Below are 16,873 nucleotides of genomic sequence, written 5' to 3' on the forward strand. Positions count from 1 at the left end.
ACAGAAGTGTAGAATATTTTTTGTGTTCTTATTCAGAACCCATTTCTTCAGCAAGATGAAATGTACTCCTGTGTTTTTGTGAATTTTGCCCAATGTTTCCCAGCTTTTTCATGACTTGTAAACTTTTTAGGTGGTATAACAAAAAATAAAACACTTGTTCAAATTTTTGGCCCTAGATTTGTCGTTTGCTTTATTTCCAGTCTGAAACTGAGCAGCTTTCTCCAAATTTTCTGCAGATCATATAGTAAACAATAGTTTGAGATCATGTGTGAAAAGGTATCTAATTTTTCTGCATTGTTGTATATTTGTATTGTGCATTGAAGAAATAGTTTGGTGTTTTTCATTAAATAAAAAAAAAAATAAAAATACTGGCGTCAAATGTTCACAGAACCTATTTGCACCAGCACTTAAATCTCATTTAACTTGCCCTTTTGTCTTTGGACTCGTACCAACTTTTATGTTTTTGATTTGTCTTCCATAACCACTTCACTATCTCAACCCAAAGTATCTGTCCGGCCCGCGCCCCGTCTGTCCGGCCCGCGCCCCGTCTGTCCGGCCCGCGCCCCGTCTGTCCGGCCCGCGCCCCGTCTGTCCGGCCCGCGCCCCGTCTGTCCGGCCCGCGCCCCGTCTGTCCGGCCCGCGCCCCGTCTGTCCGGCCCGCGCCCCGTCTGTCCGGCCCGCGCCCCGTCTGTCCGGCCCGCGCCCCGTCTGTCCGGCCCGCGCCCCGTCTGTCCGGCCCGCGCCCCGTCTGTCCGGCCCGCGCCCCGTCTGTCCGGCCCGCGCCCCGTCTGTCCGGCCCGCGCCCCGTCTGTCCGGCCCGCGCCCCGTCTGTCCGGCCCGCGCCCCGTCTGTCCGGCCCGCGCCCCGTCTGTCCGGCCCGCGCCCCGTCTGTCCGGCCCGCGCCCCGTCTGTCCGGCCCGCGCCCCGTCTGTCCGGCCCGCGCCCCGTCTGTCCGGCCCGCGCCCCGTCTGTCCGGCCCGCGCCCCGTCTGTCCGGCCCGCGCCCCGTCTGTCCGGCCCGCGCCCCGTCTGTCCGGCCCGCGCCCCGTCTGTCCGGCCCGCGCCCCGTCTGTCCGGCCCGCGCCCCGTCTGTCCGGCCCGCGCCCCGCACGCACAATTTTGAAAAAGTACAGAAATAGAACCACTTCACACAAAGTAAACTGTATGATGCATGTATTGGAAGTGCCATTGATGCAATAAAATGACAAGGAATGTAACTTTTTCATTATATCAATAAAATGAACAAAAAACCATGAATAAATAATGTAAGGGTAGTGGGTATTTCTTTGAAGTAAGCATGTGAGGCAAAAGAGTTTGAGGTGTATCCTGTCTATTAGGATTTGACAGCTGTGATACATAGAAATATATGTACAAGGAAAAAAAATGAATGAAACCTCTGATTTGTGCCACCCCCCCCATGACAAGGAAATACCCCCTTTTATATGCTTTTTAACCCCACAATAGAAGATGTCACAACTAAGATGCTAAAACACATTACAGGGACTCTGTCACTTAGTTTTACAATAATGGTTAATAACTGCCTGCGTGTTTCTGTGCCGTGAAGCAATTATGCATATTAGGTGAATGCTGAATGTAACATGAAAGGGTAAGTAGCTAACAAAAAAATTTTTTGGTGGCAAATGAGATGCTATACTTAGACAATTTACACAGATTAACCATAGTTTAAGGTGACAGAGTACCATTAGTCGGACTAAAATAAGTGGGGAAGGAGACACCGTAACTCTAAAGAGACTAGCGGGTCTGTCTGTGCCAAACATCCAGTTAGCTATTGTGTGTAAGATATGTTTAATATGCACACGTATGTAACTTGGGGTTCATGGATGTGTCCCTAACTAGCATGTCTAGCGAGAGCTGTGGGTACACAGTATCTGGTTAAATATTCTATTCAAACATCATGGAAAGGGATGCTTGAAGTTTCTAAACAAAACCACATGCAGATGTTAGTTTTTTTTGTTTTTGTAGAAGTACAATAAGTTTAAAAGGAACAGACAAATTTCTTTTGTAAATATGAGAAGTCAAATTTACCTAGAAAATGTAAATGCCCACTTGCCAATAATATTCAATGTTGGAGTAGAACTCAACTACTCCACATTTGTTTTATACCTCCCCCAACACAAAAAAAAATAAATCAGAAGCAGTGGTGGAAGAATTGGCACTGTAAATTGTCCTAGTAAAAGTTGTAAATCTGTAAATAACAGTATAGTGGTAGTTAGACACAGAACATTTAACACCAGAGGGGCCATGTAACAAACTCAATGATTAATTTATTTAGGTACATAACTATGTTCCCCAATATAACTCTCCAAAATATTTAATCTTATTCTGTTGCAGGGCATGTTTCTGAGTGAGATGCTGAGGCTTGTTGAACTTGCAGCAGCTTCTGATAAGCTTTCATGTGGCTCGTTGATTCTGCTGTGGGCAGTGACCAGTCCATACTTCCTAAAAACAATGTTCTTTCCTGCAGTACATATTCTGCTGGTTGCAGAGATCATTAAATACCCACCCCACCCAGTGATTGAGTAAACTCAGTGGTGTAGTCATTGAAACCAATGGAACGCTCCTCCAGATTACTTCACAATAAATATGATATTCATACATGAACCCGATAGTGGTTTAGAGCACTAGCCCACCTCTAGCTTTCCTATATTTATTTTAGACACACCACCACCGCGATCCACTCCTTCTGTGGTTTCTCTTCTAGGGATCACATGATATAGGGCACTGGTAGCCAGTAATGCAGAATCCACCAGGATTGCTGCCCCTTTATAACAGGCCTTTAGAGAGGTTACGCTAAAACATCTCATGAGTATCAACAGTTGGCAGTAATCAAACGAGGCAGAAAAGTTTATATTTGACCACCAGCCATTGCGGACCAGATAGCAGGGCAAAATCCAACAGCCTAATAAATATTGCCTTCTGAGCTTTAAAAAACAAAACCCAACAAACCCCTTTAACATTTCCACGTGTACAAATTATATACAAATTAAGGAGGTCAAAGTAGTATTGTCACAAAACCTTCAACCTGATATTTTGGGTATTTCACCCATATTCTGACACAGTGAATGTTTTGGAGTAGATATTCCCTTAATGAGCTGCATTCATACCAAACAGCTAATTATTTCAATGGGAAAGAACAAAAAGGAGCATTTGGCTGAACAGATATCTCAATGCTATACAGCACATGTTTTGCAGACATGGTTAAAAGAGTTAGAGGCTACCCTTCCAGGTTGCTCAAGATCCAGAATTGCTTGTACCTTCCACTCAGTCTGCCTGAAATTCATTTTACCTGTGCTGTACCAAAAGCTTCTGGCCAGGACATACATTTGCATTATTTTACTTGTGTTCAGACATGGATATGAAGTTATTTACCAATGTTAAACATCAAAAACCGCGCTATGGCTGATGACTGGCATTTGTTCACCGTTTTCTCATTAGTGCTTGACACTAACACATGTTGAATGTGACAAAGTTACACAAAGTTAACTGGTGTAGTGGGTAAAACTGCACATGGTCTGTAGTAAATTCCCCTTTTCAAACTGAAAGAACGGGTTTCTTCAGGCACAGATGGCATATTAACAGGTGTCTCCTTCCCTTTCTCTGTACAATACCATGCCTTCTTAGTGTTTCCTCTGAATATGGTCTTATTGGCCATGAAAGGTCATCTTTCCTTACAAAAGGACACAGGTATTCTTCTCTTTCTCCCGTGGCTCTTTTCTCTTCCGCTCACTGGCTCCTGGTGGACGGCCACCTGAAGGACTCGCGGCTGCCTGAGGCTCCTGCCCTGGCTTGAATAAAATGGCAAAGATGGTTAGAAAGCAAAACGAACCCCCCAAATATTTTATATTTTTCAAATGTCAACCAGTAACAATTCTTGTTACCGGATTATATGAGAAGCTTTGTAAGTTTATACACATACACATATGAGGGGAAAATAATTGAGATTTCAATAGCACACTCTGCACTGCAAAAACTCCTTGGCTTTGCCGACTACACCCTAGTTTCTTGATCAAGCTTCTGTGCCAATGAAAGAGGCACCTATATGGACATCCGTTGTGGTTTTGTATAAACTTGTGGTGCCACTCAGTGACTGAAAGGGTTCATGCACTGAACAAGTGAGATTTAGAGGATGCAATGATAAATAAGTAATCAACCAACAGTTTGCCATCCACTCCTGATGAATTCACACTGGGAGGAAATATGTTTTAGCTCCTCATTCGCACAAAGGAGCCACACATAGAACCTTGCAAAAGAGAGCTGCCCACCCAAAAGGATGTCAGAGATTTTTTTTTACCACACATGGGTGCAAAGCAATCCAGAAACATTGTTACAAATGTCTATTGGAAAATGTGCATTTATTCTACAGTGGAAATAATAAATAATGATGCTATACCTGGGCTGGTGCAGCAGCTGCTGCCTGCTCCTGCTCCTGATAATACTGAGAGGCTCTTTTGTCTTCCTCCTCCTGGAGTTTTTTGGCTAGTTCTAAGTCACTGATACCTTCTGGAATCTGCTCCCAGTCAATGTCTTGATTCTGCTGTTCTTGTTGAAGAGACAGAGCTATGAGATAATCCTGGAAAAGAGACAAGCTGTCACACAAATGGCAAACAAAGCCCTACCTGCAAAGTCCCACCATCTGTTCATGTGTGTCATGTCCAAATCATTTGCTGCAGAGATCCATAGACCTCCCCTCTTGTAGTGTATGATAGAAACTGAATGTTAAAATCAGGAGTGAAAAAAATACTTTCAAATTCAGCAAGCTGGCGTGAAGTATTTGGGATCCAAAGACTGTCCGGTATGTTTTTCTTGCAAACGTTATTCAATAAATGTATTTTCCTTCTATGCTAGCAGTTACAAACAGAAATGGATATTGTACAACATCCAGCAGGAGAAGAATGTTTCACACCGAGACCTAGATTACATATACATTTACCTTCCAATATACATTATGATATTGTTACTGCTGCCTTATTGGCTTTTCTAATCTCTTCCATTGTAAAAGATGGGAAAAAAACCTAGACAAACATTCACTTGTGTTGAAACCGTAATATGCCTACACTGTTGGATACCAGTTGGAGAAGACAACAAGAGCATATTTCCTCAGCCCTCTTTTCATCTAGAGATGCACCTTTATCATCAACAGCTCGAAGCACATTAAACATATACATGAAAGATTAAATAACTACTTATTACTGCATTCCAAAATTCCAATGCTACTGATCCTTGGATGTACCTATTCAGCTCTCCACCACACACGATGCTACCGCCAGTCTTATTTAATACATCGATTATTTGCAGGACAAGGCACTCCCTCGCAGCTGCACTGTTATGCACGACAGCAAATGTATCTCGGAAAGGCTTGCTGCTCAATGACAGTGCATTCGTTTTTTTGATATGGGTCTGAGAACAACACTTTATTAATGAAATGTCACTCATGCGTCTTATGATTTCACCAAGGCACACAGGTTCTAAAACCACAGGAATTATAGAGATACATTTTGTAGGTACCATAAACAATTTTAGAGATTCTATTTTTCAACTAAATATTCCATCTGAGCAAAGGCGTAATGCATTGTTGCGGTGTGAGGGATTTGCCAACACTGTGTGCTGCATGGACGTGATGTACAGAATTGAGAACTAAACCGTAATTTCATAGAAGCTGGAAGTTCAATGCATACTTCTAAACCTTAAAATAGGAAATTATAGGGAGCTGTCAGCATTTGTCGTAGGACTGATAAATAATGTATTAAGGTTTCATAAGCTTTGCCGTAAGACATGGCGGTAATATGACAAAAGTATTCAATCACCAAACACATCAGTGGGATCTCACGCTGAAGGCAAAAATCAAATGGAATGTTCTACTTGAGTGTTGGAGTAAAAAAACATAATAACGAGCCCTGTTGTGATTCTGCTAAACACTATTTGATTAAATAAAAAGCCCTATCTGCAGATAAAACTCCTGCTGAGGGCCTCATATGAGTGCTTTTTCCCCCCATTCAGTGCTGTTTTAACTCTCTCGCTATCCAAGAGGCTCATTATTTTACTGAGCCATGTATTTGCTGGAAGAGTCAGCCCAAGGGATACATAATATTCAATTATAAATGTTGGTTTTAACAACAATGGTCAATCAAACCGTTAACTATTTAAACTAATTCACAATATTTTCATCCTGTGTTTTGGTTTTGTACCAAGCAGATTGTAGTGTCATTAAGTAGACTAAACATAACATTTTGGAAGATTGGAAGATGTGTTCATGTAAGCATAACGCTATGAGCACATAAACAAAATATTCATGTTAAATAAAGGATACCTGTGGGGTGCCTGGAAAAAACAGGACACTAGAATCTTCCAATTTTTGTAAAAAATAAATAAATATGCCATCTACGTCAGGGAGACAATTAGTCCAATAATGACACCACCAATGATTAATACATACCTACAAGGTTATGTTTTTTTAACATTGATTGCTTTTGCCCAGAGCACTGAATTGTGAGACAGCAACCCAAGAAAATCATTTTCATCCACACACACACACACAGCTTAATAGTGCCATTTTGTAGGCAGCCACATAGTTTCCATTCACAGGGTTCGTGTACGCCAGTGAGGACTAGAGTAATTACCCCAGTGACTATAGTCAAGAAGTAACGTTTGTTTAACGCGTTTAAACGATGCTCAATTGGTACTTTGGTACACACTCCTGGTTGCCCTAAGTATTTCACAATTCTCGTGCGAGCCAGGACTAGAGCTTATGATTACTGAAGGAATTTTAAGTAAAGTACCCTATTCTACTCGTAAATGCTTTTTCATTTAAAGGGACACTCAGCTATCACATGAATACAGAATAGGCAGCTATTGAATATGTGTCCCCATTATACTGTACATACAGTTATCACATCTCACCGATATTTGACTGACATTTAATCCCGATTAAGAAACTGTCCCGCAGCAGATCTTTGATGTTATATTGAATGTCACCTTTGCTCCAAAAACTTCATGAACCTTCGCTTGAACATTAAAGCATTAAATATCGCTACCATGCATAGAAACTTCAATTTGTGTTATTTCTTCCTTGAATTGTCTCTGAATTTCCAAAAACATAAAAAAAAACTGCTGCTGCAACAACTAATGTTCTAAGCATTATTTATTTTAACACATAACTTTTTGGTTTTGTATTAACCAACATATTTGACGGAGATATTAGTTACTTTGCAATGATTCTTCCTACCCATTCTCTGGTAAACATGTTCGCTCCCAGATATTATGGTACATTATGATTATGCTAGAGAACCGGGTGCTCCCAACCTCTTTACAGGGGAAGTAAGGGGGGGGGGGGGTTGTTAAATACTTTGCAAAACTAGCTGTATCACCGAGTAGATGCCTGGTGGTGAGCTACAACCAGGTGTACAATGTTCCTTTCTGGCTCCATGAGACACACCAGGCTTTGTTTTGGCTCCCGCTTATCTATGGTTCGCCCACCTCTGCTCATTTCAATGGAGACTGATGCAGTTGATAGTAGTACACGTACATGCTTTACCTGGTCAATTTGGTCTTGCTGTCCCTGGTACACAGTTTCTGGATCAGATGGCGGTCTCAGATGGAATTCAGAATCACAGAAGTTTCCATCTCCGTCCACATTATGTAAGCTTTCCCAGACAATATTTTCCTCCGTGAGAAATCCCTGGTCTGTCACCAGCAAGTACAGCAGACCCTGTGCAAGAAATTGCATCGTTACATGGAAGAACAACTAAACGCTTCGGTTACAAACTTGCATTTTAACAAGTAATGCAACTAAACAAGTTAAACCAGAATATATATATATATATATATATATATATATATATATATATATATATATATATATATATTTTAAATTATCCCCATCGCACAGTGTAACTCAGTAACATTATTTTCACGCAAAACTTCCAGATCAGAAAATGGTTTGAAAACGTATGACAACATCTCAGACCACTAGACAGGCCTCTACAAAACATGAGTTTCATGGAAGGGATACGTTAACATATTGATACACAGGGCCGGCCCAAGACATAGTGCCGCCTGGGGCGAAGTTTGAAATGCCTCCCCCGCCCCCCGCTCATTATGTACCCTATCCCACCCTTTGTACTTCACTTACCTTCCAGCAGTCCTGTGGCGAGTCTCCCTGCTCTGCCGCAGTGCGCGCTGCTTCACTGCTGAGCGCCGGAAATGACGTCATATTCCGGCGCTCAGCATTACAAGCCGGCACCGAGACCGAGCTAGAGAGAGTGGGGCGCCGAGTGGGTACTGACAACTTGATAAGCGAAAACCACTGGGCGCCCCACTCTCTCCTCCACTTAAAAAAATATAAATAAAAAAAGAAGGTGCTTCGGGCGGCAAAGTGCCGCCTCTTCAAAATTGCCCCTCTCTTTTCCATGGCTGGGCCGGCCCTGTTGATACACCTGTAATCAACGGCAGAGTAATTGTAGTAATGGATCAAAAGGTGAAAGAAAAAATAAAGCTGCACAGTTTGAAACGTGGTCTTGTCGTTATAGCAACCAATGGAGTGTTTCTGGTGATTAAAATATTCCTTTGCTCTGGTATTAAGAACTATTTACTATAAGAATTATTGTTAATGAACATCTCCCCTTTTAACTCTACCAATAACGCCTCAAACCTCCACACTCAAAGTCTTTCATCTTAAGTGTTATGACATCAGCAATCTGTGCTTACGGGTAATCCTATAACAAAAATAATAACGCATCGGCGCTCAAAACGCTGCCTGACGCTATACTATGAAATGCAGGACTTTGCAATGTCACCTTTTTATTCACAACGGTTATTGGATCCATGACGTAGAATACCAAAAAATCCTGAATGTAAAAAATAAAAACAATCTTTTCTGGATGCAAGTAATACAATAAAATGTAAAATTGTCAGTAAACAAAACACTTAAAAATCAAATTTGTATGTTTTCCTTTTTGTTCATTTTTTTTCTGCATTTACATTTGAAGCAGAACATTTTGTTGTTTATGGGATAATTTGATGAAAATGCCCTGGGGGGTGTTTTGGCATTTGACGATGAAGCGATAATTCAGGCCCATGCAATTATAGCTTAGAAAAATAGCACATAATTCACATTTTTTGGTCTATTCGGCAGAAACCTGTTTGATTATGCTGGATGTTTTCAGCATTATTTTATGCTATTTTAAAACAAAAACAAGAGAAGTCAAGTAGCAACTAAAAGCCACTATTTTTATAAATGGTGACAGCGTAAACAATAAAAAAACATGATCATACCGCACAATGACACGCAACTCGCCACAAACAAACAATTTTCCCTTATATATAGCACTTGATACGACCGTCTAAGCATGCGGTCAGTGTAACAAAACATGGTATAACGAGATAAAAATAAGGAAATGCTTTACTGCGTGTGGTTCAGATAGACCTCTTTCTCTATTATACAGAGCTTGATTAGCCTCTATATTTTGTTACTGGCAGCTAACATTGTGTGTGTGTATATATACATATATATATATATATATATATATATACACACATACATATATATATATATATATACACATATACACACACATACACCGTATTTGCTCGATTATAAGACGACCCCCCAAAATCTGAATGTTAATTTATGGGGGGAAAAAAAAGCCTGAATAAAAGTCGACCCTATAGGAAAAAAGTTTTACCAGTAAATGTTAATTCATGTAAACTATGTGAACAATTTTTTTAAATAAAAGCTATGATTGAGAAAAATATTTTGTTTTTATTTCCTTTTTTTTTTTTCAACCTGCCCCCCCCCCGTTATACACATCTGCCCCCTGGCTTGCCACTCTGCCCCAGAAATGCCCTATACCCTATATGCCCCATGATATGCCTTTTAACCCTCTATATGCCACTGTGCCCCATGATATGCCTTTTGACCCCCTATCTTTCACTCTGCCTCCAGAATTGCCTTATACCCCTATATGCCACTCTGGCATTTAGGAGATTAAAAGGCATATTATGGGGCAGAGTGGAATATAGGGAGGCATAAGGCATTTCAGGAGGCAGAGTGGCATATAGAGGGTTAAAAGGCATTTCTGGAGGCAGAGTGGCATTAAGGGGGAGCACTCTGCCTCCAGAAATGTCTTATGCACCCCATTTAACACTTCGCCCCCCGCCCTCCAAACTTACCGTCCATCGCGCATACCTTCCCCGGCTGTCAGAGATCACGGGGAACTCTGACAGCCCGGGAAGGTCTGCGCGATGGAAGCAGACAACCCTCGCTGCTAGCCGCACCTCCTCCCGGCTGCAGCGGAAGTTGTGTACGCGGATCGCGTAGAGCTCTACATGCTGCCCGGACTACGCACCGGGGACTCGGAAGTACCGGTAAATTGGAGGGGGGGGGGACAGGAGGATCCAGGTCCCCTGCATCGCTGCGGGGGATCTGGATCTTAGTCTCATAGTCAGACTTGTTGAGGTCTGATTATAAGACGACCCCGAGCAAATACGGTATATAGTGTGTGAGTGTGTGTGTGTGAGAATTATTTACACAGCGAGTGGATTCTTTGCAATGTTTAGCAGTACTGGAAATACGGTACATTTCCTAAAATATCATGCTAACTCTCAATTGCAGGACACTTGGGATCATTGAGAAAGCAAAAGTTTTATGTATTTATACAATGTATGCTTTTTAACCCTGTACTCTAGAGCCATAACATACCGTTATTACTCGAATACAAGGCAAGGTTTTTTCAGAGCAAATGCTCTGAAAAATACCCCTTGTTTTATAATCCAACCTCAAATAGAGGATTGACCAAGCTCCAGATCGCCCCCAGAGCTGCAGGGACCCGATCCTCCTCTCCAGCAGCCGGTGAATGTCTGTGTGATTCACGGAGACAGCCTCCGCTTCTGCCCGGCACTTCTACTAGGCCTTTCCCCCTACTAAATTAATATTGGGGGGGGGGGGGGTCATTTTATAATCAAGAAAATACGGTAATCTAGAACCACCACTTTCGCACAGCTTATTCCTACAGAGCTGAAAGGATTAAAATCCTGGTGATACAGCCCTAAGGATTTGGGCTGTGAGCCTGAAAACAAAGTCATAGTTTTCAACTAACTGACAACAAGCATGGATGAGCAGCGGCTTCTCAGAAGTCAGAAAACATCAATGGCAGTTACTATTATTAGATGCTCTTTCTAGAGATCATTTCGTTTTTTCTTTGCATGTCTACAGTAGTGGGAATCCCGAAGTAGCATATGACTTATTTTAACCAGAAATGATTACATGTTTACAACTGTGCGTGAGCTATCACAGTATTTCTATTTTTCTGACATCCCACAGGGATTGCTGTGACTGTAAATACCGCACACTGTGATAACTCATATCAGATGCTGTATGGCAAAAATAACTCAAGTCAATACCTTGGAGTAAAGATACTGGAGGTCTACATTGGCTCCAGACTCAAGATGTTCATTTTCCAATATACAAAATACATTTTCCAATTGCATCCAACAATGTAATTAGCTAACATTGGCATAAGGAATGAGATACCACTTCACTTACAGTGTATTAGGTACCTGGAATAGCCTTATTACAAGCAGTACATCTAGGGGAGGGATTCATGCAAACCTGGGAATGCCAGCAAAAATGTCCCAGTCCAATGATATATCATACCTTATATTTGGTCATGGTGCTAAAATGATTGTTCCTGAAGAACACACATAGCTCTCCTTCTTGCAGGCTGGTGGTCAGCTCGCTCAAGCCATGGTAAGTCAGCTGCGTAGCTGTGCCACTTAGAAACTGTTCAGCTACAAAACCTGAAAGAGAATGCAGAGTTCAGAAGTTGGCTCAAAACATGTCCGTATTTGTATTTATATAGTGCTAACAGATGTACTTTTCACAGTGTAATAAAGGAGAGGTACAATAAGTGTAGACCTTATGTTCCGGGTATATTAGGGAAGGAGATTCTACCCCAGGGAGGTCATAATATAAGTGGCAAGAGACCTACTAATAATTATTTGGCTCTAGAATATCATTTAAATGCCAAATCGGAATGTTCAGATGTTTTTCTTTCATATACAGATGAATTGTACTATCATGAAGCTCAGTGTGCCAGAAAAACCAATTAGCCTCTTTACTATTTTTAAATACCTCCTTGATGTGATGACCCTGGATCTATAGACTGTTTTTGAATCAACCCCCTACCTTTCATGCAAGCAGAACATGTAGATTCTACCTGGTGACAATTCCTGAATCATTTTATGACATGAAAAGATCTAAACACAGAGGTGTCCTGGACTCTTTTACAGACAGGACCTGACCATCCACCACATGGAAGAAATATGTTCTGGTTTAACAAACACTGCCCTGCTCTAAAGGAAAATACATTTACAATGTTAGCAGAGATATTACAATGTCACAACAAAGCAAGTCACACTTTCTCTCCTTCTGTATTAATTCCAAGACTCCAAAGAAAACAAAAAACATTCTGTACAATATTGTGCAGCAAGTGAAGAAACAGAGAAGAGAGAGCGCTAGCGCCTGCTGTGTGTTGTTGACAAACATGTCCTGACCGGGCTCCGCTCCGATCGCACACATTGCGTGTTTTATTGGACTGGTGCTAGCAGAGCTGGGATTAAATTACTTGGCAGAATTGGCGATTCCTGTTTCGTGTTAAATGCCTACGCTTAAGGGTTAACAAGGCATCTTGCATTAAGGAGAAAATGTAACTTTCTTGGGCTACAGTCTGCCATTAGTGTTATCTGGAAACCTGGCAAGACCCCATAATAAAATCAGTGGGGCAGGAAGAGCACCCAAGCAGGGCATTTTCAAAGGATGCCAAATATCCTGTCCTGGGTGCCATAAAATCCTACAGGGGACCTGGCACTGGGGTCACACATGGGGCGCAGCACTGAGCATCTTCGGCGTTACGATTCGAGAAATATGGTTATGTTTCCATGGTAGAAACAGAACATGAAGATGTTCTGTGTGTTGGCAGAGTCACCTCCAGAATGATAGGAAACATGGTAGGAGGGGGTTAAACAGGGCCTGAGAAGTAAGAATAGGTCAACTACCCATCAGGTAGGTAGGGGATGTTCGGTACCTGTACGCTTTTAGTAACACAGGGGGAGGGGGGTTATTAACAAACAAGGTACTTGATCGAATATGACATTATAATTTGCGGTCACGCCAGTTTGTGTAGTGCATACATTTGCTACCTGGTAGAGATGGTACAGTCAATTTCAGCATGAGATCCGTTTATTTGACTGCATAGGACTGTTTTTACAACATGAATTCCTTTTTTGAAGCATTGTCCAAAATGTCTTAGTACACTGAAGGGGACATACCAAGACATTTTAGCCAATTGTATGCACCCAACTTTGTAGGAATATAGTTTGGGGAAGGCTCTTTACTATTCCAGCATGACTGTCCCCCAGTGCACAAATGATGAGGGGGGGCTACATATAAACGTCTATTTATTTGGAATGGGATGTTGGTGTAACGGTCAAGTGTCCCAATACTTTTGTTAATATAGTGTATGTATGTGTGTATATATACATATGATGTCACTTGCACTCTTACTGTTACAGATATCCATTGTTCTGTGACTCTGTACCAAGGCTATATCTCTATTACCAAAAATGAAAAATAAAAGCACTGCCTCAAAGCAGTTTTGAGAGACATTTAATGATTCCAAAAGCTGTGCTAGATAACAAAACACATCAAAAAGCTTTAGAGTGGAACCCAAAAAAGTAAGAAGCTACCAAGCATTTAACACGAAATGCTTTCTCTGAGCTCATTAGACCCACTGTACACTGCAGCGTCCACACAGGCAGCCGAAACCCCACATCACAGCTAATGGGGGGATTTACAAGGATGTGGGAATGCAGGGCAGAGATAGGTAGAAAAAAACGGCTGGTTATACCTCTTAACTGCTGTATTTCCCTACTAGGCTCAGGTGCATGAACCCTCAGTGCATTAATTTTTATTGTTTTATATAGCGCCATCATACTCGGCAGGGCTGTACAATGGGTAAACATAACATAACAATTTAACTTACAGAAACAAGATGAGGAGAGCCCTGCTCAAACGAGCTTAAAATCTAGAGGGAGTTAGGGTGTATTTCACAACAGGTAGAAGTGCCGTTGGGATGGACCAGCCACACTAGTGTAAGTATTGCAGGAGAGGGACCAGGTAAGGTGAGCTAAAGGAATAACGGTGAGGAAGGATGTTAACAAAGAAGATTGCAGGTGCCCTCAATGAAGTAGGTCTTTAAAGAAAATAAAAAATAAAATCTTTCAAGGACCGAAGGCAGGAGAAACGTCAGATAGGCCGGGAAAGAGCATTCCAGAGGATAGGGGCAGCCCTTGAAAAACCTTGCAAGCGAGCATGAGAGCTAAAAATCAGAGGAGGGGAGAGGCGGAGACAGGGCCGGCCCGACAATGCAGCCAAGTGGGGCAACTGCTCCAGGTGGCACGCCGAGTGGTTTTCGCTTACCAAGCTGTCAGTACCCGCTCGGCGCCCCTCTCTCTCTCCTCTGCGGCGAGTCTCCCTGTTCGGTCTTGGTGCCGGCTTGTAATGCTGAGTGCCGGAACATTTCCTCATAGCCGGCACCGAGACCGAACAGGGAGACTCGCCGCAGGACTGCTGAAAGGTAAGTACAAGGGAGGGGGGGACGGAGGGAGAGGAAGGGTAGATAAGGGGGGGGGGGGCATTTTAAAATTCGCCCCAGGCGGCATTTTGCCTTGGACCAGCCCTGGGTGGAGACCATGAGATAAGCAGAGAGACCGGGTAGGAGTGTATTAAGAGATTCACAGACCGACATGTAGACAAAGTGAAGGCCTATCCATCACACACACACCATTTATAATGTTTGTAAGGTATCTGCATATTGTATATTGATCTTTGCACATCTTGGGGGTACTAGACAAAGCTTGTCCCGGTTTATAAGCTTCAAACTACATGTAGTTATTTAAACATATAGTTTGCTAAACACACATTTTTAGTTTTTGTACACATTCCATTGAACGACTTTGGATGCAGTTGGCTGGCGGGGGTAGGGCAGATACACCCCATTTTGAAAATCCTGCCACCCATGAAAGTTATCTGCACTTCCCAACATGGGTTTGGTCAATAACCGCAGTTGTGCTTTTGCTATGGATTTTAAGGCAGGCCGCTTGACTCTCAAAGAGACATCTAGTATTAGAATTTTGGACAGAAGCAATTATGCACAAAAAACACATTTTAAAGTAAAACAATGCTGGATTTGGAAATATGCAAAATGCTATCTATTTAGAACAAAAGCCACGAGCAGTAAAAGTGCCTATCATTTTTAATTATTCATGTCTAAAACCGTTTAACAACTATTCTTTATATGCTTTTAAAAGCAGTAAGTGCACTATAAAATTGGTCTATTAAATATAAGATAGTAAACTAAAAGTTTTATGGTTAGCTTTCTACAGGCTTTTCTCCTCTCATTCCCTACAAGCAGAAGGCTGGCTGCAGACGGGTTCTTGTTAGTCCATGGCTCCTAAGAATACCACTCAGGCAATCTTAGGGTAGGCTTACAAATATCAGCGTTGGTTCCAGGATAGAACTGTTAATAATATGGGTACCGAGAATATTAACAGAAGCGACGCCAATAGAGAAGGTGCACACTCTTCAATAAAAGGCTCTGCATCTGCCACGTTAAATACCTTTGTATGCATTTTCTTAGCACGCTTCTAAACATAAGTATATTATAGAGAAAATTTCTACGTAAATTCAATGTTATAATGTATGGCACCTATAGTAAATTCAGACAATTTTATTAGTTTAGGCTGTGCTTAACCTTAAATAGAATATCATCTCACAATGGATTACAGGCCAACTCTTTTCTTCAATATTTAGGCAAGACAAAACTTCTATTATCAGAATTTTTAATCAGTTTTGTTTGTATATGTATAGAGTTTGTTACTCTAATAAGTGACTGACGATACTATTTATTTGTTTTAACCCCTTAAGGACCGGGCTCATTTTTCGTTTTGTACCCTGTGGGACCGAGGCTGTTTTAATACTTTTGTGGTGCTTGTGTTCAGCTGTAATTTTCTCCTCACCCATTTAGTGTACCCACATAAGTTATATATTGTTTTTTTCAGGACAAGATGGGCTTTCTTCAGATACCATTATTTTGATCGTATCATCTTATTTACTATAAAAAAAAATAAAAAAAACATGGTGAAAAGTGAAAAACAAAAACCACATTTTATGACTTATTTGAAAAATCTTTTACTCACCTAAAAAAGTAAAAAAACTAGCTAAATAGATTCTACTACTTGTCCTGAGTTTAGAAATACCCAATGTTTTTATGTTTTTTTGCTGTTTTTTGTAAGTTATAGGGCAATAAGTACAAGCAGCGTTTTATGATTTCCAAATCTTTTTTAACAAATCTGGTCAGTCTGCCTCCATCTCCTCTTTGGAACATCTTTGAAGCCGGTTAACTCAATTTAACCCATTCAAACCATATATTTTTGAAAACTAGACACCCCAGGGTATTCCAAATGCTGTTATTTTAACCCTTTCCATGCACCAATTATACAACTACACTTTGTCAAACTTTGTAATAGTAATTTTTTTTCACACAAATTGTACTTTAGTTATAGATATACAGGTTCTGGTATATGTCACTGTCAAACAACACCCCAATGTGTGTTCAGAAACATCTCCTGAGTACAGTGATACCCCACATGCACGGATTTGTGTTGTTTGAGATTTAAAATGCCACATTTGGGAAGTGCGCTTTTTTTGTCCATTTTGGAAAGTCTGTACCTATGCCCTATCTGAGCTCAGCCACTCCAATTTACCCCATCAGCCATTTTTTTTTATATTAGACACCCCT

At 41.4% G+C, this 16,873-nt stretch overlaps 1 protein-coding gene across 1 annotated transcript in view; it reads right to left on the minus strand.

Annotated features, from left to right (window-relative positions):
- Positions 1 to 3,688: 3,688 nt before the first annotated feature.
- Positions 3,689 to 16,873, minus strand: part of LOC149297775 (ubiquitin carboxyl-terminal hydrolase MINDY-2-like) — a 40,058-nt gene continuing 26,873 nt past the window's right edge. The window contains exons 6-9 of the mRNA XM_089488272.1: positions 11,671 to 11,813; positions 7,552 to 7,725; positions 4,411 to 4,590; positions 3,689 to 3,796 (exon numbers count right to left, since the gene is read on the minus strand). Of these exons, the coding sequence (XP_089344398.1) occupies positions 3,689 to 3,796; positions 4,411 to 4,590; positions 7,552 to 7,725; positions 11,671 to 11,813 (605 nt within the window). The remainder of the gene's footprint in view (positions 3,797 to 4,410; positions 4,591 to 7,551; positions 7,726 to 11,670; positions 11,814 to 16,873) is intronic.

The sequence above is a fragment of the Sceloporus occidentalis genome, unplaced genomic scaffold (assembly GCF_023333645.1).
Source record: "Sceloporus occidentalis isolate IW3139 unplaced genomic scaffold, rSceOcc1.0.p SCAF_37, whole genome shotgun sequence".
Classification (NCBI taxonomy): domain Eukaryota; kingdom Metazoa; phylum Chordata; class Lepidosauria; order Squamata; family Phrynosomatidae; genus Sceloporus; species Sceloporus occidentalis.